General features: G+C 50.7%; 7 protein-coding genes and 1 non-coding gene across 10 annotated transcripts; 2 read left to right on the plus strand and 6 right to left on the minus strand.

Moving 5' to 3' along the window:
- Positions 1 to 319: 319 nt before the first annotated feature.
- On the minus strand, positions 320 to 2,617 carry FVEG_14838 (hypothetical protein). The gene has a single exon (XM_018903850.1). The coding sequence runs from the start codon at positions 950 to 952 to the stop codon at positions 602 to 604; it is 351 nt and encodes a 116-aa protein (XP_018744286.1). The 5' UTR covers positions 953 to 2,617; the 3' UTR covers positions 320 to 601.
- A 3,693-nt stretch (positions 2,618 to 6,310) lies between these two features.
- Positions 6,311 to 14,447, plus strand: FVEG_01428 (hypothetical protein). Of its 3 annotated transcripts, none has more exons than XM_018888382.1 (2): positions 6,311 to 12,384; positions 12,522 to 14,447. In XM_018888382.1, the coding sequence occupies exon 1, from the start codon at positions 7,338 to 7,340 to the stop codon at positions 8,229 to 8,231; it is 894 nt and encodes a 297-aa protein (XP_018744281.1). In that variant the 5' UTR covers positions 6,311 to 7,337; the 3' UTR covers positions 8,232 to 12,384; positions 12,522 to 14,447. The 3 variants fall into 3 exon arrangements, with proteins under 3 accessions (XP_018744281.1, XP_018744282.1, XP_018744283.1); XM_018888383.1 differs by having other exon boundaries at positions 12,519 to 13,668; XM_018888384.1 differs by lacking the exon at positions 12,522 to 14,447 and having other exon boundaries at positions 6,311 to 6,948; positions 7,011 to 9,251.
- Positions 9,530 to 10,985, minus strand: FVEG_14837 (acetate kinase; the record flags this gene model as incomplete). The annotated part of the gene is made up of 2 exons (XM_018903849.1): positions 9,530 to 10,013; positions 10,222 to 10,985. The coding sequence occupies 2 exons, from the start codon at positions 10,983 to 10,985 to the stop codon at positions 9,530 to 9,532; spliced, it is 1,248 nt and encodes a 415-aa protein (XP_018744285.1).
- FVEG_14836 (hypothetical protein) lies at positions 11,533 to 13,271 on the minus strand (the record flags this gene model as incomplete). Its single annotated transcript, XM_018903848.1, has 4 exons — positions 12,738 to 13,271; positions 12,540 to 12,664; positions 11,828 to 12,478; positions 11,533 to 11,738 (listed from the first exon to the last, which is right to left on the minus strand). Exons 1-4 carry the CDS (start codon positions 12,932 to 12,934, stop codon positions 11,533 to 11,535), a joined length of 1,179 nt encoding a protein of 392 aa, XP_018744284.1. The 5' UTR covers positions 12,935 to 13,271.
- A 1,414-nt stretch (positions 14,448 to 15,861) lies between the features above and the next one.
- Positions 15,862 to 18,767, plus strand: FVEG_01425 (hypothetical protein). The gene is made up of 5 exons (XM_018888381.1): positions 15,862 to 16,360; positions 16,467 to 16,555; positions 16,613 to 16,902; positions 16,988 to 18,145; positions 18,200 to 18,767. Exons 1-5 carry the CDS (start codon positions 16,274 to 16,276, stop codon positions 18,622 to 18,624), a joined length of 2,049 nt encoding a protein of 682 aa, XP_018744280.1. The 5' UTR covers positions 15,862 to 16,273; the 3' UTR covers positions 18,625 to 18,767.
- A 72-nt stretch (positions 18,768 to 18,839) lies between these two features.
- Positions 18,840 to 20,784, minus strand: FVEG_01424 (hypothetical protein; the record flags this gene model as incomplete). Its single annotated transcript, XM_018888380.1, has 7 exons — positions 18,840 to 19,100; positions 19,165 to 19,290; positions 19,344 to 19,424; positions 19,475 to 19,652; positions 19,710 to 19,798; positions 19,866 to 20,313; positions 20,366 to 20,784. The coding sequence occupies 7 exons, from the start codon at positions 20,782 to 20,784 to the stop codon at positions 18,840 to 18,842; spliced, it is 1,602 nt and encodes a 533-aa protein (XP_018744279.1).
- A 345-nt stretch (positions 20,785 to 21,129) lies between these two features.
- On the minus strand, positions 21,130 to 21,212 carry FVEG_14835. Its single transcript has one exon. It is a non-coding gene; the product is annotated as a tRNA-Lys (tRNA).
- Positions 21,213 to 21,621: 409 nt separating this feature from the next.
- FVEG_01423 (hypothetical protein) lies at positions 21,622 to 24,458 on the minus strand (the record flags this gene model as incomplete). Its single annotated transcript, XM_018888379.1, has 6 exons — positions 21,622 to 22,323; positions 22,374 to 22,616; positions 22,668 to 23,331; positions 23,378 to 23,647; positions 23,703 to 24,105; positions 24,167 to 24,458. The coding sequence occupies 6 exons, from the start codon at positions 24,456 to 24,458 to the stop codon at positions 21,622 to 21,624; spliced, it is 2,574 nt and encodes an 857-aa protein (XP_018744278.1).
- Positions 24,459 to 25,609: the final 1,151 nt, after the last annotated feature.

Below are 25,609 nucleotides of genomic sequence, written 5' to 3' on the forward strand. Positions count from 1 at the left end.
ACACATGCGATGTGGTGGATTTAGGTTAGCCGAGAAGACAATCAATGAAAAGAAACAGCTGCGTTGCATTGCCTGGATGATATTGAGATTTCGCACGAGAAGATGTTATGATGGCGTGGTGACATATTGTTCTAGCGCTTCCCAAGTAAGCTCACGTAGGTGTATTTGTAAACATTCATCGAAAAAACGCATCATCATTTCACCATGTCACCATCAAAGCAACACGAAGCGGGGAAAATACAAGGATCAGTAAACTCTACTATCGTGAGCGAGTTTCTAGCTATAAATCCTACGATCTGTAGATAGATGATAAGAACAACCACCACCACCACCACCACCACCAACACCAAGTTGCTATGTCAGATAAAAAGAATACAACATAACTAGTAAAGGCCCATAAGATAAAGGATAATGCAACATTGTGTGGATTGACATGTAAGTGGTGGAAACATATCGAAGTTGATGCCATACAAGAGGAAAGGCGGTGATGGCTCGGCACGCACGCACTTGCATGACCCAGACGCCAGAGAAGATTGAAGAATAAAATGATACCCGAGAGATTTCGGCAATATCTGAGTTTACCTTACCTTACCTAACCTCCTTAGCCTGCTTTAGGTTCGTACATAGACGACGAGGATCGCCAACGACCAAGCAAATCCCCGTCGTGACCGGACTCGCTCCCACTGGCTGGTGAGAGTCTAGGACAACTGACTGCTTGGCTCCGGCTGACTGGTTTGGCGTACGCCTGGTTGCCACTTGTGCCTGACAATCTACCCCAAAGGAACGAGGGTGTTGTCGACCTGGTTACATCATTGGTCAATGTGGTCCTAGGCGTTCCGAGCAGAAGGGCTTGAATGAAGCGAAAGAGGGTATGGTATCGCATCGCATCATGGCTCAGCGGCGGCGCGTCACAGACGAGGTCCCCTAAACCACCTTCCCTCCACCAGGTCATCTTTAGCAACACTAACCAGGTACCTAAACCAAGTAAGTCTTGGCTTGTTGATGATGCCTGCTCCTTGGTACTCGCTCGCCATGTGTGTTTCACTCCTCACTTAGACCCGTCTCTGAAAGCCCGGGAGACGTACAAGTACTTGCCTTGCCCAAGGTAGGCAAGATAGGCCTTGTCCTGGGGGAATTAGAACTTTAGAAGATGCTGGATGATCGCCGGGGTCCCTGAGGTTAGATTGATCCCCTCGTATGTATGTACTCAACAGAGCAGTGTATACGGTCCCTCTTCTCCGGCGCCAAGTCTTCACGCCCCTCCCCTTGTCTCCTTGACTCCCTGGAAACCCTTGATATCTGGTCTCAGACTCTCAAGCCCCTCGGTCGCTGAGGCGGCGGGACCCTCGAGAGCCACACGGACGGGACCGATGAGGCTGGCCTGCCAGGGCATCCGACCACGCACACTCCACGCAGGGAACCGCCTAACAAGTCAAAAGGGACCGATCCCCCTCCTGACTTGAGATCTCAACTGAGCATCGTTGACCCGATCCCCTTCGATGCTCGATCGCACTCAGCGGAAGCCGATGCGCTTCATGCTGCCGCCATTCGTTTTTCGCCCCGCTGATCAGACAGACAGACAGACAGGACCCTTGTTGCTTTTTTTTTTTTTTTGTTTAATACTCAGTAAATCAAGGAACTTGCCTGACACAGTCGACCCTGCGGTCATCTGCGTACTTTTTATGCCTTCCTGGTTTTTGCGATCGAGTACATACAGCCGGTGCATACCCGTTCAAGCCAGTCTAGTCATTATTCTGGAAGCACTTCGATCTCCGACCGCTTCATTAGGCCGGCTCTGAAACTCTGCTGTGGCCCTGCAGCCCGAAATCAAGATTGTTCCCCGGTCGGTATGAAACGGCAATATTGGATGCTTAACGGAGCCTCCCCGGAGGGTTTTGATAAGTTAGTGTTTGACCCTAAAGCGAGGTCTGTCTCCATCCCGTGGTCCGTTTTGGTTGTTGAAGGTACATACTCCTGTTGCAAATGTTCCGCCAGCAGTTCATCAAGATCGTACTCGGTAGGTATGTATAAGGAGTAGATTTGCTCAGACCAAGATCTCTCGGCCTGGTCCGACCAGTTGCGTCATTAGAATTGGAAAGAAGAAACGTCATGCACAAGATGGGGCCTGTCATTTACAAGTGATAGCTCGTTATCCTAGCCAGATCCCTAAAAGCCCTGTCTAGGCTTTGGTGTCCATGTCATCCATCGAAAGATGAACGTCGCTGTAGTGAAAGGCACAATCAACTACATATCAGATTCAACAGTATCATCATTTTCATCGACTTTGATGAGCCCTATAGGAGTTATCCCACCTTTGAAGAAACGGAGAGACACTGTATTCAGTTGGCCAAGGTAGCTCGGCTAGGATTCGTGACGTCAATGGGGCGTGATGAAGTTGCTGTAAATAATGCAGATAACTTAATTGTCTGCTTGCATGTAAACGCATCCGTCCCTCAACTGATGATGGTGGAGGGACCCTGAATGCTGGCTTCAGGGTTCAAGCAGCACGCCCGACGTAGGTGATTGGCAACCCGGAGCAAAACGACCGGAAGGTTGCAGAGATTGGTTTTGAGATCGAGGTTGTACATACTGATGAAATGGAGGAATACCCTACTCGTATTGGACCACGGAACATAAAGTTCGTTCGTCCTTGGTGTCAAGCAACCCTGGCATAGGTATGTACCTACAGCAGTACACAGCTGCAAAATGGAAGTCAATCTGGCGATTCAAAAGAGAGAGGGGGTGTAAGGAGTCAGAAGCCAGGGTCCATCGAATCAGTCAGAACTGAGCCAGTCAGCTTCAACGGATCATATGGGAAACCTCCTCATTCATCAGGTTGTCAGGAAGTGTCGCCGGCTGTCATTGGCTGCGATGGCTCCTCCAGGCCCTTTCAACAAACCCCCATCTTGCCGAGATGGGGAAACCACCTGAGCTGAGTGGAAGCCGAGTCTTCAACAGGGCTCGTCAACTCCATTGCGACACCCTTCGGGGGCCGGGGCCGGGGTTGGGTCCGCGCCCAAACAAACAAATCGCAGGCACTCTTGCACTGTTGATGGGGCGCTGTGGGATGGGATGGATCACGGAAGAGAAACGACAAGATAGAGTTCCCACTGTGACTACCGGAGAGCATCCGCACAAGGTTGATTGGTCAAGAAACAACAAGACGAGGTGACGGGAGGTTTGACGAGAGAAGTTCAGGTCCTCGGGCACGCCATCCTGATGGTCAAGCTACAGAACATGGCATCTTAAATGAATGATGCTGTTGTTTGCCATGTGGCTTCTAAAACAGAGCTACATATGTGGTTTAATCTCGAGAGCAAACCTGCAAACGTGCAAAACCTTGGCAACGAACAACGGGGTTCAGGTTTTTGCTTCCATTGCTGTGTGTATGTCGGACTGTACATAGGAAGTTTTCGTGCCCTCTGGTACTTGTCATGGGTTAATTGGCCGAACCTCTCGAGAAGTTGCTGCTGTTGCGGCTTGTGCAGGCCATGATCAGTGAAAAATGTTGGCATTATGTCGGTCCCCACCCTGGAACCACAGTAAAACTCCCTTGATCGCCATTTTCTCAATCTTTTCCGATTATTGGTTGATGCGGTTTCTATCCCCAGTCCTGATGGGGGACCCTTGGGGACGACCCTGGAAGTGTTAGCGTCAAGGGGATTGTCGTCCGCCCCCCGCCGCCTCCACTTTCTACTTGCTTGCGAAGCTGACCAGAGCCGGACACGCTGAGCTCTGGTGCTGAAAGCAACGTACTCAGGCAGCGCAGCGTAGCAGCATCTAGGGGTGTTTGTGCCTTACTAGCCCTTGCTAGCCACTCCTAGTTCTGGGGATCGTGCCCCGGCATGATCCACTGTGGCCCGCCCTCGTCTCACCCCAAAGCCCGTTGCTGGTTGCGGGCAGCAAATGGAGCAGGTGTCTTATTAGTGCCACTGGTCAGCGCCGAAGTAGGTAGTTTTATTTTTCTTTGCAGTTGCTGGAGGCTCATCAGCCAGACGCTGTCACCATGACGCCTCTCTTTGCTCAATGCCTTGCATGAGGAGCCCCTCAGCCACAGGGAGCAAGAAACCTGTGCAAGGTAATAAAATTATTCAACTAAACTTGATGTGAACTTGTGAGTCCTTTAGATCATTTGTTTTTATCACGTAGGATAACGGTTCTAAGTTTTCTTGCCCCCTCCTTCTGAATGTCGTTGATAAGCATGTTGGTGTTGGAAGAGGGACGAGTATGGGGTGAAGGGCGGGGAAAAGTTAACCGAAACCCCATCGCTCCATGAAGCACGGTACTGTATCTTGTAATGTATAGGTTGAACCTAGAGCTGACTGCCTTTCAAGTGCAAGTTCACAATACACGATGCCTGTGTCTCGGGTTTTTTCCAACGTATTCTTTGCTTAAAACTTGAGTATGCAAGCAAGCCCCTCGGTTGGCAGGGGATTTGTAGGGTCCGCATACATAGAGTACAGACAATTTCCTGAAAGTGACAGGATTAAGCCCTGCATGAGCTGCACTGTATGTATAGGAAAGTGTCTGTCATACAACATGTACTGTGCTTGGGTCCGTTTTGCTTTTGTGTAACCGTTAACTATAGCTCTGATAATGAATGATCAAGGGTTACCGCTACCTGAAGCTAGAGTCGCTCAGTTAGCCAGAGATTCAGCGATTACTGTAGCGTCCCTCTGAAAGTCTGGACCTGTAGCTAATGGCTTGCTGCTGTGAAGTTGACGTCACCATGGTGCGATCAGAAGATGTACGGTGTCTCGGGGTTCCAGGTACTTTCTCACTAGCTCGTCTGATCCGGCTATCCGTCATGGTGACGCCCCAAGCCTAGGGATCGAGATTACAGTTTGGAAATCAGGGTCCAAGTCCCGGAGTGCCGTTCCGTAGGATAGCTGCAGTAGTCGTCAACTCATCAGCAGGGCCGCACTTGGTGCCCAGATAGACAGCTACCTACTACCTAGGTATCAACGGGTTGCAATATGAGCGTGTCGCGCCGCGGCCAGCTCAATGCGGCCGAGTGAAGGACTTTCGACCGAGTGCAAAATCAAAGAACGACATCTTCGAGTTTAGAGTTATTGGGTTGTGCGTTGTGATTAGAAAATGTTTACTGGCGCAGCATCAGACCGAGTGGGAGCCGGTGAGTCCAGTGTCAAATTAAGACAGGGCGTGTTATGTGGTAACAATGGGATAGGAGGGTGGAAAGCCCTGCAGGAAAAGACTGAGCAGAATGCAAAGCAAAGCAAAGCAAAGCAAAGCAAGGTGAAGTTTGACAATATTCAGTATCCATCCGTTTGCTGTGATTAGTCTAAGGAATTTGGTCGCGAATGATCGACATTACATGAAAGCTGGAGGTGAGGTGAAAGGACTACTCGCTACCCTACCTACAGTTGTTTCGCTGAGCGAGAGCTATTTGGGGGATAGTGTTCCCAGAAAAAAAGGACTCTAGAGATGGCTTGCGCTAAAAGAAGGTCAAAAGCAAGCCCTTTAGCCCTTGGCCGCCCCACACCTGCTGTTCCTTGGCGGTTATCCTTCATCGACCCTGGCGAGAGCTTGGTGGTTGCAGCTGAAGGCCATTAAAGGCCCCTTGGTCCCTGGCAAGCCACCCCACACCAGCCTGTGTTCCCACTTACCAAGGCAGAGACAAAAACGAGAGCGCGAAATCGCGCCGCAGCAAATACATACATACAAGAAACCAGGAGAATGGATGAGTAAGTATTCTTCCGTAACAAAGAAGAAGTGATCGGTGTGGGGAACATGTAGATACCTGATATAGCTCCCTCTGTCCTCACATGCTTCGAAATGTCAAGTCGGTTGCGTACCAAAGGTAGGTCGGTAGGTAGGTAGCTGGGGAAAATCAAGGCATAACCCACCATATTCTGAATCCGGACCATAGGTAGGTGAGGTGAGGTGAGAATGGATGCATTTATTTTTTCATCACTCCGAGGTGGCTAGTGGATGCTACCGCTATCACTGTTCTCCAGTAAGCTCCGGCCAAAACCGTCTCAGCGGTTACACCAGCCTGCCTGCCTGCCTGCCTTGGGACAAATGGTGAGGGGGAGCGGGAGCTTAGGTGCTGATGACTCTCAGGGCAGGTGCCTCTTTGGAGAGTTTCCCGTGCCAACACAGGGTTCGTTTTTGGAGGCCAGTGCCACAATGCTCCTTACACCCCCCTTACACCCCTCTCCTTTCTCTTCTCTTCCCCATCAAAGTTGAACACTCTGACCAGAAGAGGAGAGAAGGGGAGGGGAAGAACAACAAAAAAAAAAAAAAGGTGTTAACGACACACCATTGTCTGTTGCTGGTGGACCCCATGCTCTAGGGTGTGTGTGGCTCATCCAGGCCAACCTACCCAAGTTACGTCCATTCATCGTAACTCTCAATTCAGACTCGACACTTTTCTCGATCTCATCGATCGATGGGGTTGCCCAAAAAATCCCATGCTTGATTCCCACCCCAATTCTATCCCTTCTTTTCCCTTCTTCACTCTTACTGCCCGCCCGTAATACCCCCCCTCAACCGAGAGGCGTGTGCTCTGTTTCCCTCCGTTCTACGTATACGTACTCACACTCTCTCACTCCCTTTGTTTTTCCTCCTTGCGAATCCAACGGGTTACTTATAAACTTAAGCTCCAGCCATCCATCATTTCCAGCCTCGCTTTGTTTGGTGTTCTTCACTCCTCATACTTTTATTTACTTACTACTACGATATACTCTCATCTCTCAAACTTGCTTCCATCTTGGGCTGATCATCGACGGATACTTGCTTGTTATATCCGTTCTTGTGTCGTGTATCCAGTCACCCTTTCCGTCTGTTTTATCGTTGCTCCTTGGCTCCGGCTCTGGCTTGTCTACTGGATTCCTCGGCAACCTCGATTATCTAAACAACAACAATCACCACTTGTGCCAGATCTTTGCATATTTTCCTGTGCAATACATGAACTTGATACCAAACGTACAATTACTCTGCTTCCCTATTACCAAGACTGCAGAATTGACACCGCCATAATCAACCAGCTCCTTGCTCCCTTCGCTACCACCACCGGACCCCTGCCTTTCCAGGAACACGCACGCACGCAACAGACCACGAGAAACCCATCAGTCTCGTGTTCCAAAAGCGGAGGCGATTTTGAGCTATCAATCCCTTCATTCGGTCCCTTCGAGTCCAGACAAGCTCCGCGACTAGCCATCCCGCTATTTGCGTCCGCTCGCCTCGCTTCCCCCGGAGCTGCAACCACAACCAGACGCATCAAGTTACCCAGTCTGATCTGATCAGTAGCTGTGTTCTACTGATCTCGCTGCAACCATCAAAGTTACCAAGGGCAGCTCACAATTACTGCCGCAATGACAATGCACGCAATCAACGCCGCTGGTCGACGAGTTTCACTCCTCAATGACGAAACTGCCTCCCAACAACAACAGCCAACGCAACGACCACCTCTCAGCTTCCACTCTCACTCCAGCTATGCCTTCACTCAATCATACCCCACCCCGGGCAGCAGTTCTTCTTCGCCAAACACTCCCGAACTTCTTCGTTCCGACTCTTATGACTCTCAAATGAGCAACGATCCTCTTTCCCCTCTGACTCCCAACGTCGACTACTACCCTCGACAACAGGTCATGTACACAATTCCTCAGGACTACAACATGGAGGCGAAGCATGCCCAATACGCCGACAGCATCCGTTCAGCTTCCTACGACGCTGAGATGGTCAGCCAGCCCCGATCTTCGCCTATGCCCGAGCGCCCCGGAAAGAGGTATCCCTGCAGGTACCGCGACACTCATGGCTGCGAAAAGACCTTCACTACCTCAGGTCATGCCTCGCGCCATTCAAAAATTCACACTGCGGAGAAAGCTGTTCAATGTACTTTTGCTGGATGCCAGAAGAAGTTCACTCGTGCCGACAACATGAAGCAACATCTCGAAACCCACTTCAAGGATAAGAGTCGCTCTTCTACCAGCCAGCGCAGTCACAGGACATCCCTCGCTGACGCTCGCCGTAACTCTACATCCGGTCGCCCTTCCGCGAGCCGCACATCCTCGTCAAGGAGCCGACGCGACGCTGATCCCTATCCCCTTCCCACGCCTCCGCTGGCCTCACCCACTGTCAACAGTGGATCTTGGGACTTGGGCGGCCGCAACTTGCCCATTCTCAACCGCCCTGTTGCTGGCAGGACACCTAGCGGTCTGGATGCCCTCGCTATGGCCGTAGCATGCCAGGAGGGTTCTGGTGTCTGAAGGGAACAATGCTGGATCTCTCGCCCCTGGCATTCTCTTCCTTCAAAAAAGATTTTTTTTTCTCAGGCATTACTTTATTGATAATTTTAATCCTCTGACAAGTCCTATCTCTACACACAAATTACTCCACCTGTCGACTTGAGCCTTGGGGCACAATCTATTCCCCCCCCAAATGACCTCCCCTCCCCACAGACATTGCTGCACTTTTATTCTGTTCAATGTACTGTTTCTATTACGGCGTTGTATGAACATACGAGGAGCAACCTGGAATCAAAGGCGTTTTCCACTTGGATGGGATTGTTTTATTTTCTTTTTCTATTGATCATTTATTCAAAAGGTGTCTGGGATTGGACGGTGTCGCGAGTATACGATCGGCTACACGGATGGTTCTCCCCATAAAGGGCACACGGTTTAGATAAACGACGACAAGACGCGCCCACTTGGAGTTTTAATCTCAAGGGCAAAAAAACGCATGGCGTTGGCGGGGTTTTCACGATTTGATGTTTTCAACTTTTGTTCAACTATAAGATCTTTTGGGATAGGCCCATTCGAGGGCTATATCGGGCATCTCTAGGGGCATTGGTGGTGGAAGAAGACGAGACAGCGGCATAGTACACACTTGGTCGCTGCCCCTTACGGCTGTGTTTAGACGGCAGTGAGGCAGGTTCCTGTGTAGTTACCAGGAGTTGGATAGGTGCCATTACTGGCGCCTCTATCTTGGACCCAACACATGAACTGTATACAATTGATACCATTTTGAATTTTTATATCGAATTCTCAAGCATTTTTGTAATGTCAGCCAATGTGAAGGGATAGAATACCTTCATTTACAACCGCGTATGCTGTGAATCCTTGTCACCAGTGTCGTCAAGGACAACTTGCTGTGTCCATTCAACATTAAATCCATGGACTCATCACTGCAATACCTGGTGAGCTTGTCGTCAACCTATTCAAGTCAATAAATAGATCAATACTCGTGAGACTCTGTCTTGCCAGACAAACATATATCCACTTTCTAGCATTTACTTATGCTGTGCTCTTGGTAACCCATGGCCTGATGGTCGGCAGGCAACTCGATTCATTACGCGCTCCTGAGCTTTTGTCACATGGAATGTTCTGACAAGCCTGAGACATTTCCAAAACACACATACCAACCACGTTACATATGACAAGTAAAAATCAAATCTGATTTCTTTTGTATACGTATGTATGCTCTTGTTCGTCTAATCATCCAGTATCGTTACTCAACTAATTGGCATCATGCTTCATAATTCTGGTACCACACCATGTGCGGTTCCCTATTCCCATATATCCTCCTTTTCTGCACACAATCTGGCCATCTCCAGCTGCTCGTCTGTCTGACAGACGAGCACCCGCTGCCTGGCATCGCGTTTACCGAGTTCCTGGACCACATCCTTGATAGGTTCCTGATTACTAGCATCATCGAGGGCAAAGCCTAAGCAGGCAACCCTCTCGACGACGGCAGATCGAAGCTTGGCGCTGTGCTCTCCAATGCCGCCAGCGAAGACCAAAGCGTCGACACGACCCTCGAGGGTTACGAAGTAAGAGCCGATAAAGCCGGCAATGCGATCGACAAAGATTTCAAAGGCCAGGCGGTGGGTGGGTTCGTCTGACTCGGCAACTACGCCAAAGTTGGTGGTGCCTGTCATGGACTTCCAGCCGCTCTCCTTATTGAGGATCTCTTCAGCCCTTGAAATGTGAAGATGTTTGGTGGATGCAGGGGAGAGTTTCCCCACATCGGAGGCATAGTGGAAGACAAGACTGCAAAGGTTGGCAAGGGTCAGCATGCAAGAACCTTAATTTAGAAAAGAAGACCCTGATCCCACCCCTCGGTTCCGGATCTCATGTATGATCTGATGAGAGTAGCATTCCGCTGCATCCGGTGGGGCATGGTTCTGGGTTCTGGGCCTTAGGCCTTAGGCCCAGGGCTAAGGGTGTTTGGGTGTTTTTGAGGGATTGAGCGCCTTACCTAGGATCAACACTGCCGCTTCGAGTCGCTCCAGGAAGGCCCGCCAACGGTGTAAGCCCCATGCTCGTATCCCAACTCTTGCCGCCCTTGATGGCGCAGGCGCTGGCACCGCTGCCGAGGTGCAAAGCGATCATGTTTAAGCTGTCGACGTCTTTTTCAAGATACTGGGCCACGGCTCTTGTGATGAATGCATAACTGATTCCGTGAAACCCGTACTTGCGTAAGCGATTACTCTTGGCGATCTTTGGGTCGATGGGATAGGTGTAGATGTGTGGAGGAATAGTTGTATGGAATTGCGAGTCGAAACAGGCGACGTTGATGGTCCTGGGCAGCGCGCTGATGCAAGTATCGACTATGCTCAAGGCGACGCCATTGTGGAGTGGTGCCAAGTCGCTGAGCTCTTCAAGGTGGTGATAGGCATCTTGGGTGATGACTTGCGACCGATCATAGTCTCCGCCATGAACGATGCGGTGGCTGGCGATGGCAATGTCCTCCTTTGAAGAGATCTCATTGAGCTCATTGTCATCAATGAATGTCTTGAGGAGAAGGTCGAAAGCATCCTCTTGATTCTTGACACTTTCGGCAACCTCTTTCGCCTTGACCACCTTCTCACCGCGACGCGTATAAGCAAGCGTAGCTGGTGGGGCAGTCAATCCTCCGATTGAGGCTTCTGCGATTTGATGAGGTTCTGCGTTCTTATCTGCGGTATAAACCGAGATCTTGACCGAGCTGGAGCCGGCATTGATGGCGAGAATGACCTTCATGACAGATGCAGCTACGTTGAATGGGTCAATGCTTCGGTGTTGAGTGTGTATCAGGAACGGGGGAGCAGTGGCAGCAGTGGCAGCAGTGGCAGCAGTGGTGAGCGATGGATGGTAGGGGAGAAGGGAGCCTGAGTTAAGTTTATCAACTCTCCATTCATGACGGCGGGTTGTGCATCTCAATGACGACACAGCTCCATGGTACGATCCAGGCACCGCGGGGTCTTGAGAGTCGGTGTGGGGGCGCCCCGAGCATTTCCCCGTTGTCTGCCCACGGATAGCGACATAACGTATAAGGTATACAGCCTGATAACCTCTGCTTGACGTTCCGGCCAATCCCCTACGGGCGGCTGCTGATTATCGCCCTTTTGGGCGGCGTTTGATGAGCGCTTTCGTTTCTGACAGGTGAAAGGGTGTGGGCTGTCAACGTCAAACCTTGCAACTACTGTCACCCCACTTGGACACGCACTGCAGCACGAACATGTGGCTCGTCTCGGTGGTGCAACTGGCCGAGTATATTGATATGGCATCTGACTCGGATTTGACCTTTTCAGGGCGTAGCTTCGGCCGCTTCCGAGGGCTCTGGCACCGATTCGAGCATGTGGTTCGGCCATCCTGACACTGGTAGATCGGGAGAATGTCCCGGCAGAATCTGCGGCGAGGGCAGTTCGAAATGGTTTGGAGGAAATGGGATGCCGTTGAATTCGCGGTCCAAACTGTGGCAATAAAGCCATGTCTCGATGAATCGTCGGTATGCTGGTCTGACTGTTAGCTGACATGTCGGGAGACAGATTTGGAGACCCGGCCAGGGCAGCCGTTGCTCGCTCTATTTCTTAATTTCTAACCTTGACGCTCAGTAAACTGGATGGCCAGATATCGTATGTCGAGAGTCGGCTGCTGTAATGATCTTGGCTCGGAGGAATCATTCGTTCTGGTCCGAGATCGCATACGATGCGGCAGTGAAAAGCGTCGGTGTGAGTGCTGCTGGTCGTCGCCCGAAGTATGCCGCCTGCCAGTCGCATTGAGTCGAAGCTGTTTTGCGCGGTCGTCCCGCCCGCGCAGTTCCCCGTCGAACGAGTGAATATCATACTCTCGGTATTGCCCATCCGTCTTATTCGCACACACGCTGAGGGAGTGGAAAGTCGTATATCGATCCCTCCACAGCTTGAGTCTCTGAATCGCACCGATCCCCTTCACCTTGCCGAAGCCATCTGTGCGACCATGGACGTTTGTCCAGACGACGTCGACGTCATAGAAATCAACTAGGTCCTTTCTGCGCAAATCTCCCTGAAACTGAATAGAGCTCTCGACTGTTGTGAACTCATATCTGATCGTGACGTACTGGTCATGTATACAAACACCCTCATCCGTTGTGTATCGAATCCGGTGAGGTTCCTGAAACGTGAGATATCTCTCCATGTCCGAAGGGTCATAGTACGGCCGATGGCGCGAGTGGAGGGTATGAGGATATATATCGGAGGGTGTGTCGGAGGGCACTGAGAGTGAATTGAGTCAGCTGACGTTGGATGTGGAAAGCAGCAGATCAAGTCTACATACAGAAGTGTTCGAGCAGTTCGTTCTGGTAGCTACCCTGCCACAGAACACGGCGTTGCTCAGAACCCACCACTTCCCAAGGCCCCAAGTAAACGACTCGTTCGTCGGGAGTATCTTGAAAAAGGATTCTAGATGTATCCCAATGTCAGCCAGATGAAACGTTATTCATATCAACCGCGGCGGGCCGGGAGAGAGTCGCACATTGTTGCCTGGAAACCCGGGGGTCCCAGATCGAGTACCGAGGTGCCAGTTCCCGACCCCTCGGTGGTCGGGGCAGAAATGGTTGATATGCCGGAGGTGGGAGTCCAGGTTGAATCAACCGGACTGACGTATGTTCGTCCGTATGTTGGAGGGCGACCGAGCGACGAGGAAGTAAAGGACGAGCCCGAGGACGACATGCTGTCGCTGGTAGCAGTCGAGGGCGATCTGACTGACCGAGCGGTGGGGACATGTCATGACACGGTCACAACGGCGCAGGAGGTGCGAGTGGTCTCTCTTGCTGCCGCTTTCTTTGAAGATCCCAGTGACCAGCCCCAAAGCCGTTGACACACTTTGGCTTGATTGAACTTGTTTGGGCAACGAACGGGTCAGGTTTGCTGTGTGGAAGCCTATGTTGACAGAGGAATGGCGGCTCGGCAGGCTCTTGGCTGTCGAGGTCCTGATATCGCCAATGCCTGGGCCGGCGCAAAGGCAGAATCTCAACAATAGGGCAGCGATACAACGTGGAGGCACCGAGTAAGGTATGTACGAGTACTCAGTCGGGATAGACTTCAAGCACTAGATTGGCAAGGGTAGCTCCGGAAGCCGCTGGTGCCTTCGTCCGCCCCTCTGATACGACAACAGGAAACTTGACCTCGGGTTTCAGTGATGTAGCTGTCTCTGTCTCTGTATCCGTACGTACGTGTACAATGAATGGTGTGCTAGATGGGCTCCAGGAGCCGAGGATCCCAAACCTTGGATGAAGCAAAGTTGGAGCTCGCATACATAGAGATATCGCACCGAAGCTGTTGTAACAACAGTATGTATATAGAGGGCAAAGCAGGACAGACCAGACCAGACCAGCCCAAGATAGGGCAGGAGAGAAATCAAAGTTCAAGGCGATTTCCTAGAAGTTTTAGAGCTAAGCAAGTGTGTCTGTGTCTTTTTCGTTGTTCGTCCCATAAACCAGCTGCAGGCCAGCATCATCCATCGCAAATCGTGCTGGGAGAGGAGCAAAAAGAAAAAAAGAGTAGATAGACGAGCGCGGTGAATTTCCACGGATGGTCGACTCAACGGGGGGCCTGTCTACCTAGCCTGTCCGTACGTACATAGGCATATGTTTGGGTGCCCGCATCGAATTGGCGAGGATGGGATGGATGGATACAGTCAGTCAGTACCGTACCTGTAGTTAGCCTGTAGGTACTTGGGTAGGCAGGCAGGTAAGGCTAGCCATACACAGACAGGCACGCTGCACGCTGCCTGTCGCAAAAGCCGCCAGTTGTTGGCAACAGAAGACGTCGTCCCCAGAAAGCAAATGTCGTTGCGTTGTGCAACCGACAGCCAAGGGTCGACGCCACATGGGCAGAAGCTTGTCTTCCATTGGTGGTCCACTAACAGCGGGAGCACGGCGCACGGGGGTCCATGGGACGTTCTGATGGGCTAGGGAACACTGGACGGCGAAGAAAGCTTGGGTCTCATGCATGCCGTGGGGCTCTTTGTGTGAGGTATCTAATGTTCCGGGGTCTACAGTAGGAGTAGGTTAGTACGTACATACTTTTCGCGTGCTGCATTGGAGCTAGGCCAAGCTCCGGCTAGCAATTCCGATTGTCTGGGCCCGCCAGTCAGTGTTGTTTGATTTGTATGGAATATGGATGGATGGATGGATGGATGAATGGATCATGGATGTCACCAGAATCCGGAATTGATCGCATGTTTATGACTTGCCAATTGGCAAAGTTATCAGTCTCGTTGGCATCGCTTGAAAGATCCGCAGCATCACGAATACGGCACGCCCCTTAGCTGCTCGGGCAGAGCCGCGCGCTACTAGTACTGGACTGTATAACCCATCACCTCAACTGGCGCTGGAGCCTCCAATGAATATTAGTCGCTCCGAGCGTGATGGCATCTCTTGGAGTTTTTGCGCAGTAATGCATGTTTGATGACGGCTTGACAAAGAGTGGAAGAGCCGCGTACGACCTGGCACGCTCAGCGATCTTTCAATTGTAGCTGGGGCTGAAAGTCGGTTTGTGGTGGTGTAAGTCAAAATACGGATATGTTCGACCAGTTAAATAACATCGGAATCACCATTTGCCCTGTCACGTCCCGAGAATGACCAGCTCTCCACGATACAAAGATATGCTTCCTTCCTCTTTGAGTTGACATAAATCATATAAAGACGGTTAAGACTATGCATTCGTGCAATAACGGCTTAGATCTTCTGTGCTGAGGGTCGCAACGTCGATCTACTGCATTCCCTGAACCATGGAATTGGGTTGCAGCACCCGGACCCAGGACCCAGATTGATTGAGCGAGGCACTAGTTAGTCAAGGTACAGCATGAGTATGTAAAGTACTAAAGGTATAGATAGGTAGATAGAATACAGCGCCGTCTCCCTTGAAATGCGTCTATCATCAGCAACAGCAACAGCAACAGTAGCTTCTTCTTCGCCTTCAAGTAAACATGATTATGTAAACCACTTCTTCGCTACATCAAATACCCCCCCCACGCTCTGCCAGCCAAGCTTCAACACCACGTGCCTCTTTCACAACTACCAATGCCTTGTTCCGTTGTCTCAAACGGTTAACTCAATGCAAGTCTACAAGCCACAGTGGTTCCAGACTCAGGGAGAGGTGTCGCCCCCACTGGATTATTCTTCTATCAAAGGCATTGATTGATTGATTGATTGATTGCTCTTCACAGTTCAGACAATTCTGTACCCACACGGGCTACCGAGTCTGGCTGGCAAGGGACGGACCCCTAAACGGCCGCTGATGAAGCAAGTCATTTGTGTTTCTGCTGCTGCTCAAAAAAGATCGTCGCTCTTCTCCAGACAATCAATTTGCATGGTATTGTCTTCTTGGCACCGCTGAGCTATCGAAACTGGTCCCTCGGAGACGCTTTTGTGCAGCTCGATACCTTAGTACTTAGGTACTAAAACCCTTGGAGCGCCAACCATCTCTTAATAAACCACCCGTGTGCTCCGTACGTAGGTCGGTACCCAGGCTCCAGACGCGCTTCTAACAAGGGTAGACAAGGTAATCTTTCAGAGGGCTCTGCCAAGTGAAGCCAAGCGTGCCTTAGCCAAGGGGTCCGGTCCGTCAGCTCAAAGCAATTAACTAGGTACTCCGTACCTAGTAATTCATCGTTGCGGCGCGCGCGCTTGACACAGCACAGCACGCAACGCAGTCCTGGTTTAAACTGCCTGCCACACAGTTAGTTTTGCGACGGCATCCCACACCCATTCATTCATAGCTCGCGGCCTGCTCTGGTTCTAACTCTGACTCTGACTCTGACTCTCTATTCTATTCCTGCTATTCTGTACTCCTGCTGAATTCGAACACGGCCATGAGAATTGCAATCCTCTCCTCTTCCTCTTTGGACCTTGCTTGTCCGCAATCCCAGTAATTGCCTTGTAATTTGCCCATCGCCCATCGGGGGCTCTTTTGGATCAGATCGCCCAAAAGGAGTCCTCAGACCACCCCCTCTGATCTGAACCGAACTGGAACTTTTGCAACTGATGCTCATCCCCGTCGCGAATCATGTCTATTCTCTCGAGATATTCTTTGCGCCAAAATCGCGGGTTCTTGGGCTCGGACAGTTCTGCTCTGCCATCGCAGGATGCACAGGTAAGTCAGTGCGTGGCACATCAATGTGCCACATACATAAGCCTCTCTCCCTCCTCTATCTTCATGATTTTGATGTTGTTGACCAACAACGGTGCTGACATAACAGGATCGTCAACAATTGCGCTACGAGCTTGACTTGAACTCATGGAACTTTCGCATCTGGGGTGTTTGCGCCTCTGGCTTTTTAACAGACTCGTGAGCTTTCTCCTATCCTCGCCACTTCTGCGCAACGGCGTCCTGACTCGTGAACAGCTATAATCTCTTCTCGACAAATGTAATACTCGCTTCTATCGCGTTTGTATACTGGCCAAATGGCCCCGAATGGTCGGGTCTACTCATTAACTTCTTTACACTCTTGGGATCCGTCGTTGGTCAGATCCTCTTTGGCTACCTTGCGGATCGCTATGGTCGAACTCGCCTCTATGGCGTTGAGCTCGTCCTGGTTATTGTTTCAACGATTGGAGTCGCCACTAGCAGTCATGGCTACAATGATCTCTCCTTTCTCGGGTTGTTCATTTGGTGGCGTTTTGTCATGGGCATTGGTGCGTGTAACCTCCGGAGCAACCAACCTCTGGCTTCCAACCATACGTAAGAAATGACAAAATTGTATGCTAACAAACACCGTAGGAATCGGAGCTGAATACCCCCTCAGCGCTGTCATCACATCGGAATGGTCCAGTACACAATCTCGCGCCACTATGCTCTCGTCTGTTTTCATGATGCAGCCCATCGGCCAGGCGCTGGCACAGTTGGTAGGCCTGTTTGTCCTCCTCGGCTTCGAGCGAAGTCACAACCTCCAAGGAATGCGTTGCGGGCTCGATATATTGCATGAAGAGGAATGCAAAAAGGCATTGGACGGCGTCTGGCGCATTGTCATCGGGTCGGGTGCCGTCCCTGCACTGCTCGCCATCATCTTTCGCTTCTTCCTGTTCGACTGTGGTATCTACAGCCTTGAGGTCAGGAACAAACCGAGGATGGCACTGGCAAATACTCAAAGAATCTACGGTGCGCCCCAAGGTGTTGGGCTAGAAACATTCCCCAGCGGAGGTGTTAACGGGCGCTCCATGAGTGGCGGTGTTGGCGGACAGAACTCGTTCCCGATGAACCAATTCGTTCAAACACAAGCACCAGCAACATATCAGACTACGTCCCCCGACGGGAACCACCATGTTGCACCTTCATATCGCACAAATGGCCTTGGAGATGGGATGCATCTTGCGAGTAGCTCGCAGCAGCCGATGCCAGTGCAATTTTCGAGAGAGGACCTCCACAACTACTTCATCCGCGACGGGAACTGGGCATATCTGCTGGGCACGGCGGCAACATGGTTCTTCTTGGACGTTTCCTTCTATGGCATGAGCCTCGATAACAGAGGCACTCTGTCGACGATGTGGGCGACCACCACGCCGACCAAGATTGACGACTCCCTCGAGTGTTGGATATCATCGCTTCGCGGGGGGAACTCTACGGTACCGAATTGGGCCACCGATGGACTTCCAGTTTGGTCGACCGACGCGACGCACCCCTGCAACACCATCTACGACGTGCTGATCGAGCAAACAAAGCAATATCTCTTGACCGTCTCGCTTGCATCCATCGCAGGCAGCGCTTGTTTCGTCTTATTTGCCAACCGCATCCCTCGACGTCAGTGGCTCACAGCATCCTTCCTCGTTCTAGCTGGCTTCTTCGTCATCACTGGATGCGTCTACTATGGCGTCCATCAACAAAAGGGTGCTCCGGCCACAGTGGTGTTTGTAGCCATCTGCCACTTCATGTTCAACTTTGGTAAGCTGGCACACTCCCTGTTCCGCATGTCCAGAACTAACCATGGATCGCCAGGCGCCAACACGTTAACATTTATCATACCAGCCGAAATCTTCCCGACCTGCTATCGTTGTCTGTGCCACGGAATATCTGCTGCTGCAGGGAAGCTAGGCAGTCTCGTTGCTGTTCTAGTGGTATACGGAATAAACCAGTCATATCAAGCAGAAAATAGACAAGGACTCATCTTTCTCCTATTTGGCTCTGTGGCTGCTGTGGGTGCCATCTTCTCCTGGGCGTACCTACCGGATTCCCAACGTCGCGTCGAGTACGATGGCAAGAGTTACCTCGAGTCCAAAACGCTCGAGGAGCTTGGCGAAGGAAGAGTCAAAGCACGACTTGGGGGCGAGCTGGTGACGATAGAAGAGAAGTGGGATGCTATCAAGAGGAGGAAGAGAGGGTCCATGAGAAGCGACCCCTCTGTGCCAGATGGGACTATATAGAGGCACCGTGGTATTTCGAACTGTAATTATCACATATTTGCCGTCTAAGCGCCATCGCCAGGCGTTACGTTCTTCATACAAATATCCACAATGAAATAGATACCCCTTAACCACAACCGGGATATGCCTGGAAACGGTACAGGCTACTGCTCCAGTCGATATTTCGTGCCAATCTTTTCAATGTCCAGAGAATTTCAGGCATTGTTAGGGGCTCCCTATCGATGCTTAACTTGTTGAACTTGATGGCGCCCATGTTGCTTCATCAAGGCATCTAGTGTCTCACTGTATAGCACCTGGTTGCTAGTTGTGGCTCGCACGCTTCTATCTCCCTCGATAGCATCCAGCCATCGCGCCCAGCGTGATCCAGGTGGGGAAGACGGTATATTCGCCGGGGTCAGGGCTCTGGAGAATCGAAGAGCAAATGGTGCTAGATGTATATCGACCAGAGACATGCTTCGCCCGAGAAAATACGGACCCTATGATAAATTGGAGTCAGTGTGTCGGTCACAGGCGATGTACCGAGAGCTCAGGATCAACTACCTGTTTGTCTGCAGCTTCGACCAGAGCATCTATACTGCCCTGTAAGCTAACTCCTGCTTCATCCCCAAAGGCCGGGTCTTGATGTTGGAGGACTTTGAAGAAGTTCGGGACGATATGACGGTTGATCTCCATAACGTCAGTGACGCCTCTGATATTGGTGATAGTGGGATGTGTCTTACATGATCAATCCAGAAACGACAATGGGCTTTCAATCTTGAATCTACCGGAAGCATCGGTGTTCCTTGACCGAGATCTTCGAGCTGCGCATCTCATGAATATCACAAACCAGCAACTTTGAGACAAGACTCACATATTCTAATATGACAGCACTATTCGAACATGACCAGTCGTTATGTGCTATGGTGGGCACATAGCCATGAGGTTTAGCTGGGAGGGGCTGGGTTGGGTGACGGAAGGCATCTGTTTCGCAGTACTGGTAGTGCATGCCTTTTGCCTCCAGAGCGATCCAGACACGTTGAGAGAATGGACTATTGCGGTCAGTATACATGGGAATGTGTGTACATTTGAGGAAGAGTTCGACATACCAGAAGCATGCCGCGTATAACTTGAATTCGCTCTCCTTTGCGTGTTTTCTAGCTGTGAGTAGTGCAGCTCCTGTGGCTTTCGGGGGAGGCTTTTTAAAGGATTCTCCGTATTAGAAACTCGTTTTCTTCAGAATTGGCATCATGTATATGGCTTACCTGGACTTTCTCCTTATCCTTTTTCAGATCAGCTTGGTTTGCCAAATACCTCTGCACACTATTCTTCTTTATCTCGTCACTCCTTTCAAGCGTATGCTTATGTGGCCCAGCAACGCCGTCTCCCTTTCCATTACCTCCATTGCCATTGACTCTCTGTATTGTCCACAATCGCTGGCCTGCCAGACCTGCGTCAAGACCACTGGCGTTATCAAGGTCCAGTCGAGCCCCCGGGAAATACTCTATAATTTTTATCTTGACATCACATAAATCGCGCTGGCGTGCATTTCTCTTTCGTTTCTTCTTATTGGGGTCATCGGATTTGGGTGTTCCTGGAGGACGGCCTTTCATACGACAGTCCCAGTAGTGTGAGATGAAAGGTTTGCGCTTATAACGCTGTGTCGAGCGATGGGAGTAGACGTTGTCTATATGAGGAAAATATGTCTCGAACCTAAAGCTGTTAAGGACTGCAAATCATCACAAATTGAGGAGGGCTTCTTTACTCTTCATGTGTAAGAACAATCGTCTCGTCCACGTTGAACAGCTTATTCCGCCACATCTCCAGATCTGGGGGGTCAACAATAATCTTACTGCTCAAGTGGCCATTCGATCTTCCAACCTCCTGTGGGTGAGCATTATTTTGTACACTGAACATTCCTACGACTGGTGTTTCCATAACAGGTACCGATACTGCTATCGGCGCAAGTATGCCAAATTGACCAGGGGTTGCTGGTGTCGGGATAGCAGCACCAGTGTGCATGGCATGGATATGGTAAGCCTCTTCGATACTGGGTGCCACATATCCATGCATATCAAGCCCAAGCGCATCTCGATAATCCGGTGGCAGACCCGGAGTTGAGAACGTTGCGGATAGCCCCGGCCCGGAGGCGGAGCCCGGAGGCGGGGTGGTCGGAGCTGTCATGGCAGTGGGTCTCCGTCCTCCGTACAGCTACGGCGATGAGAAACCAAACTCCACTGCAAGATTCGGGCCTCAGCGGGAACGATTAATTCCTCTCGGTGGCACTTTCTGACGTTTTTGTTGCTGCTTTAAGACGTTGCCTAGGTCATTGTCTGAAAGAGGGGCAGGGTTTTATGTAGGTACTGAGCTGCAGCTGCATAAGTACCAGAACTTTGGAAGCAACAAGGGAAACGCCCCACCAATTCTGCACGGGCCAAGAATGCCGCAAAGATATTAGATCAGGTTGCTAGGACCCGACAAACAAAAAATGAAAGCCTCGCAAATCGCTCGCAATCGTATTATAGGAACAGCCCGATGCGGGGGTCGAACCCGCAACCTTGAGATCGCGTACTCGTAAGAGTCTCACGCTCTACCGATTGAGCTAACCGGGCGTGGCTCTTGATTTGATTGCTACTGTGCTCAGCAGGATCGCCTTGAGACCATGGCCAACCAACATCGTCACGCTGGTATACAATAACGCAGCTCTTCTCTTTCCTTGCACCTGTTATTGTCGTAATTGTAGTGGTGTTTCATTGTCATTAGAACCTGGGTATCCTTCAGAATTACTCAAAACATACATGGTAAGTCATCCATGAGACTCCCAACCCATAGTGTACAAAATTGCCGATATGTTTGTCCCGTATAAACGCCCTTCCCTGGTGCCAATTCTGATCCGTGGTGTGTTCGCCTCCCTCTCTTTCTCTCTTTCTTTTCAAGATAATTGTTGAATCCCGGCTAAGCTCTCGATGCCATATTGTTTGCCCAGCAGTCCCGCCCGTGATAATTCCCCGTTCACCGACCTCAGGTATCCTTTGTTTCCCATGTTCCCAAATCCATGGCGTCCATTGGTCCCATATTCATCAACGCCCGTAAAACGCCCTCGCCAACTTGTGGTATCCCTGATTGTCCTTGAATGTCTCCCCAGCCATCGGGCATTGAGAAGCCTCCATTCTGGTCAAGGCTGGTCGGCATCGTAAATCCAGCTGTGTCTGAAAAGAATCCTTGTGTGCTCCCATCGAGAACACCCGGGTTCATCAAAGTCTGGTTTGGCGACATTGGGCTCGCGTTGAAAGAGTTGTGTCCGGATCCGTTCAGCTGCCCAGGGGCCAGATGGTTCCGCTGGTCGGATCCTGAGCTCGAATTTGGTGTAGGTCGATTTGATGTCAATCCATCAGGCGATCCTGAAGCATCTTGGCTGTCACCTGTTACGTCGCCAAAACCAGACATTGTCCGACTGCCAGATCCAGTCTTTTCGAACGTCGCCCCTGAGCTCGGTGTAAGAATGGGTAATTGTTGGTCAGACGACATCCAAGCTTGCGTAGCGAAACCCTCTTCAGCAGTCGTGATCTCTGGTACGCTATGATTAGGCTCAACAATATCCGGTTGATTCCCGTCACCTCTCGAGGGTTGCATATAGTTGCATTCATTACGATATGCTGCTATACCCTGCATTCCTTCCGGGTTGTCACACCTAGCACCTCTGGGCGCTCCTGGGTTGGTAGGCTTTGCGACGTTAGCACTATTCGAGGACAAACGGCATGGGGCCAACATACTCCATCGTTATTGCGTGGGAAGGCTGTCTTCAGCTTGGGGATTCTCAGTGCAAGTGCTTCGAGGTCGACATCGAGCTGAACGAGGAACGACTCAGTCAATGGATTCCTGCGTTTCAGCGCGTTCATTGCAGAGAGCAAGAAACGAAGTGAGTCTGCCGTTTGGCTATCGTCCGGTCGGCTCTTAAGGTACTGCACAAAGACTCGCGCTGATACGTATAGGCAGAAGGATATAAATGGGTTTACCTAATAACATATTAGAATCTCCGCTAATGGATGATAGCTGGCAACGCTTACTGTTGAGAGATCCATATGGGAAATCATGCGCATAATGCTGGCAATCTCGTTGGCAGCTGTGATGCATCTGACTTTGCTTTCGGCACTGACCGACGCGGGCAAGTTGTTCTTCTCCGCTTTGAAGATAGCGGCTTGATGTAGACAGATGGTCGAGGTATGGATACTCATGTTTGTGAAGACAATGTTAGGATTCGACAAGCCGGTGGGAAGCTTGAGTTGGGGAGGAAGACAAAGGGATGTGTTAAGGAGAATATTGTCCATCTGGCGGTGTCGTTTCCAGAACGGACCATTCAGGTCGTTGTCAAGGTCATCGGCATCAGGACGGTGCAGATGTACCAGATTTCTGCCAAACAGGCAGGCCATGAGCACGATACCTCCAAAAGGCGACAGCTTACCTGCACCCATGGGGCTAGTGCATTCTGATAGTGACTGTGTCTGCTCGGGTTTGCTCATGATGAAGGCATCTTCTGAGGCAGGGAGATTGGTCATGATGTCGCGTTCGTCAATGGTCATGGGCCAGCCCGTGCCAATACTGGCATACCGGTCCTGACAGAAAGCCATCCAGAATGTTCGACGCCGTTCCTCTCGCTCTGTCCAATCCTTCGGTGGCGCAAGGCATTGCTTGACGTCGAGGCCCGTCCCGTCTAGTCTATGGAGACCAGTCCTACAATGGTCAGTAGAGAAACGGGCGTCACTTAGGAGGTGCATACATTTGAGCCAGGCGGATAGCAGAGCCAGTGTTGATCCAGGCGCGGGGAAAATACATCATCTTCATTTCATAAGAGGCCAGCAGAGTATGTGTCTGGCAGTGAGCAATAGAGATCATGTGTTCTCCATAACCCTTGACGTAATCTGCTTCAACATACTTCCGCGCTCTGCGGTAGAAGAGATCTTTCAGATCCGCATACTTATCTGTTATGGTGCATGCGAGAGTCCACATGGCATATCGCAAACAAACCGGTGGTCTTTGGTTCGGAGCACTGTTATAACTGGTTAAACATTTTACTTTTCAGCAGTATGGGGAAAACAACATACAGATTCATGGCGGCAAGGTAACGGTATTTGTGAATCATGGGAATAGACGGATGAACCTTCTCGAAATAAATCTGGTGAAGCTCGTCAATGGTTTCTTGAGGAGGCAGAGGCTCCTCGAGCCCCAGACCAATCATTTCCCACGTGAAAGTACCACCAACATTGTTCATGCCCATATCTAGACTGGCACTGAAATTGAAGTCGTCCATGGCACCTTGCTGCGGCGACTTATCGGTGAAGTTCCAGTGCTGGTCCATACTATTATCCCCGGTGAGATTTATAGGCGCATTTGAGATATTAAGATTGGCAGGGGATGCTGTCTGAGGTGGTCCGGACATTGCGACATTGATGTTCTTTGGAATATTCTGCGGAGGTTCCTGGGTTTTCAGCAACGTTTCGACTTGTTCTGTAAAGGCGCCGCACGTCAGTAAATCCAATTGTCGATGGCATGTCGGGAAGAGGCTCACTGAGTCGCTCCTCGAGAGCCTTGACGTAACCACGCTTAGGACCACTCTTCCTCCGTTGTTCGTCGTAGGCGCAAGTATGACCAAGACGGGAGCAGGTACTGCAGCTAGGTCTGACTCCGTCGCATTTGAGCTTGCGCTTCCGACATATCATACATGCCAGTCGTTTTGGCTTGGGAACGCTCGCATTATCGGGTATTTCCTGTTGAGGCGCTGTTTCGTCCCCATCGGCGTCGTCGCTACGTGGACGTTTGTTGCCGGCGGTGCCGGCTCCCTTCTCATTTGAGTCCGGCATGGGGGACTATCTGGAAGGCTGTGTTTGTTGATATCGGATGGTTCAAGTCGCAAACCGATTGATCAGACGTCGGCGGGGATAATAAATGCTGGACGGGCGGAATGACACGGTCGTAAAGGTCCGCACCTCCCGGAGAGAGATCCGGAATATTCAAGGAAGAAAAAACAGAAGTGGAAATCAGGAGGGAGGACCGAAGCTGATAAAAGTCCGGAAGATAATGTGTTGGTGTTGTACCGAAGAAACGGAGACACGGAGCATGGAGCGATAGGATTCGAGCTCACCACCGTGAGGTTACGGAGTTAAAAGATGGAGGCAGGTGGAAACCCTTGAGGGAGTCGTTGGACTCGGATGGAAGGTGGAGAACAACTAGAGCCTACCTACCTACTACCTTACTCGTACTAGAGTCTCATGCCCTCTAATGGTTGGCAGTCAACGGCTCCACGGTTCTCAGGGAGCTGGTGTTTGAGGGATGCTTGCCGCGATACACCTTGGCTGCCTGGCGCACCTATATCTTCGATTTCACTGGCTTTCAGAGGTAGTCAGTGGAGTGAGGTACTGCAGAGTTGTAGTACGTTTTGTACTGTAGGTAGGTACCTAGTAGATGCCGTCAGTCGGGCCTTGCAGGGTTGGGAGTCGTTGGCCACGCATGAGGATTAATAATGGTATTGGATCCAGACTTACATACTACCTAGTACAGGACCTAGGTTATCACTCAGTTGATTTCCACATCCAAAGTGTGAAAGAAATCAGCATTAAATATACCCGAGCGCATTACTGAGTAGGTATGACTGTATTCGTCATCGAGAAGTCATTACCACATCTCTTGAACTGATATCGTCAACATCCACGATTACTTGCAGATATCATATGTCCTCTTGGTTAACACAGCCACACGCTTCGCTTGTTCCCGTTCTTCTAGTGGCAGCCATTGATGTCGGTGGGCGGCCGACTTGAATAAATATCATCGTCAACCTTGAGAAGAATGATATGAACATTTTGTGTCAATAAGAATGCCAATAAAAACAGTTCTCGTACTCGTATGAGATCGCAAACGCAAAGTAGAGTTACTCGACTCCACGACCAATTCAACAACGACAATATTTCCTCAGGTCAGCATAATCGGGTAACCGTTGGTGACAACTTGGCCACTG

Source organism: Fusarium verticillioides, chromosome 1 (genome assembly GCF_000149555.1).
Source record: "Fusarium verticillioides 7600 chromosome 1, whole genome shotgun sequence".
Lineage (NCBI taxonomy): Eukaryota > Fungi > Ascomycota > Sordariomycetes > Hypocreales > Nectriaceae > Fusarium > Fusarium verticillioides.

Bases quoted from the DNA above. Each gene is read 5' to 3' on its own strand.
- FVEG_14838 (XM_018903850.1), bottom strand. From the start codon at position 952: ATGACCTGGTGGAGGGAAGGTGGTTTAGGGGACCTCGTCTGTGACGCG.
- FVEG_01425 (XM_018888381.1), top strand. From the start codon at position 16,274: ATGTCTATTCTCTCGAGATATTCTTTGCGCCAAAATCGCGGGTTCTTG. The intron at 16,903-16,987 runs GTGCGTGTAACC...CAAACACCGTAG, and splicing joins GCGTTTTGTCATGGGCATTG to GAATCGGAGCTGAATACCCC. The intron at 18,146-18,199 runs GTAAGCTGGCAC...ATGGATCGCCAG, and splicing joins CCACTTCATGTTCAACTTTG to GCGCCAACACGTTAACATTT.
- FVEG_01428 (XM_018888382.1), top strand. From the start codon at position 7,338: ATGACAATGCACGCAATCAACGCCGCTGGTCGACGAGTTTCACTCCTC.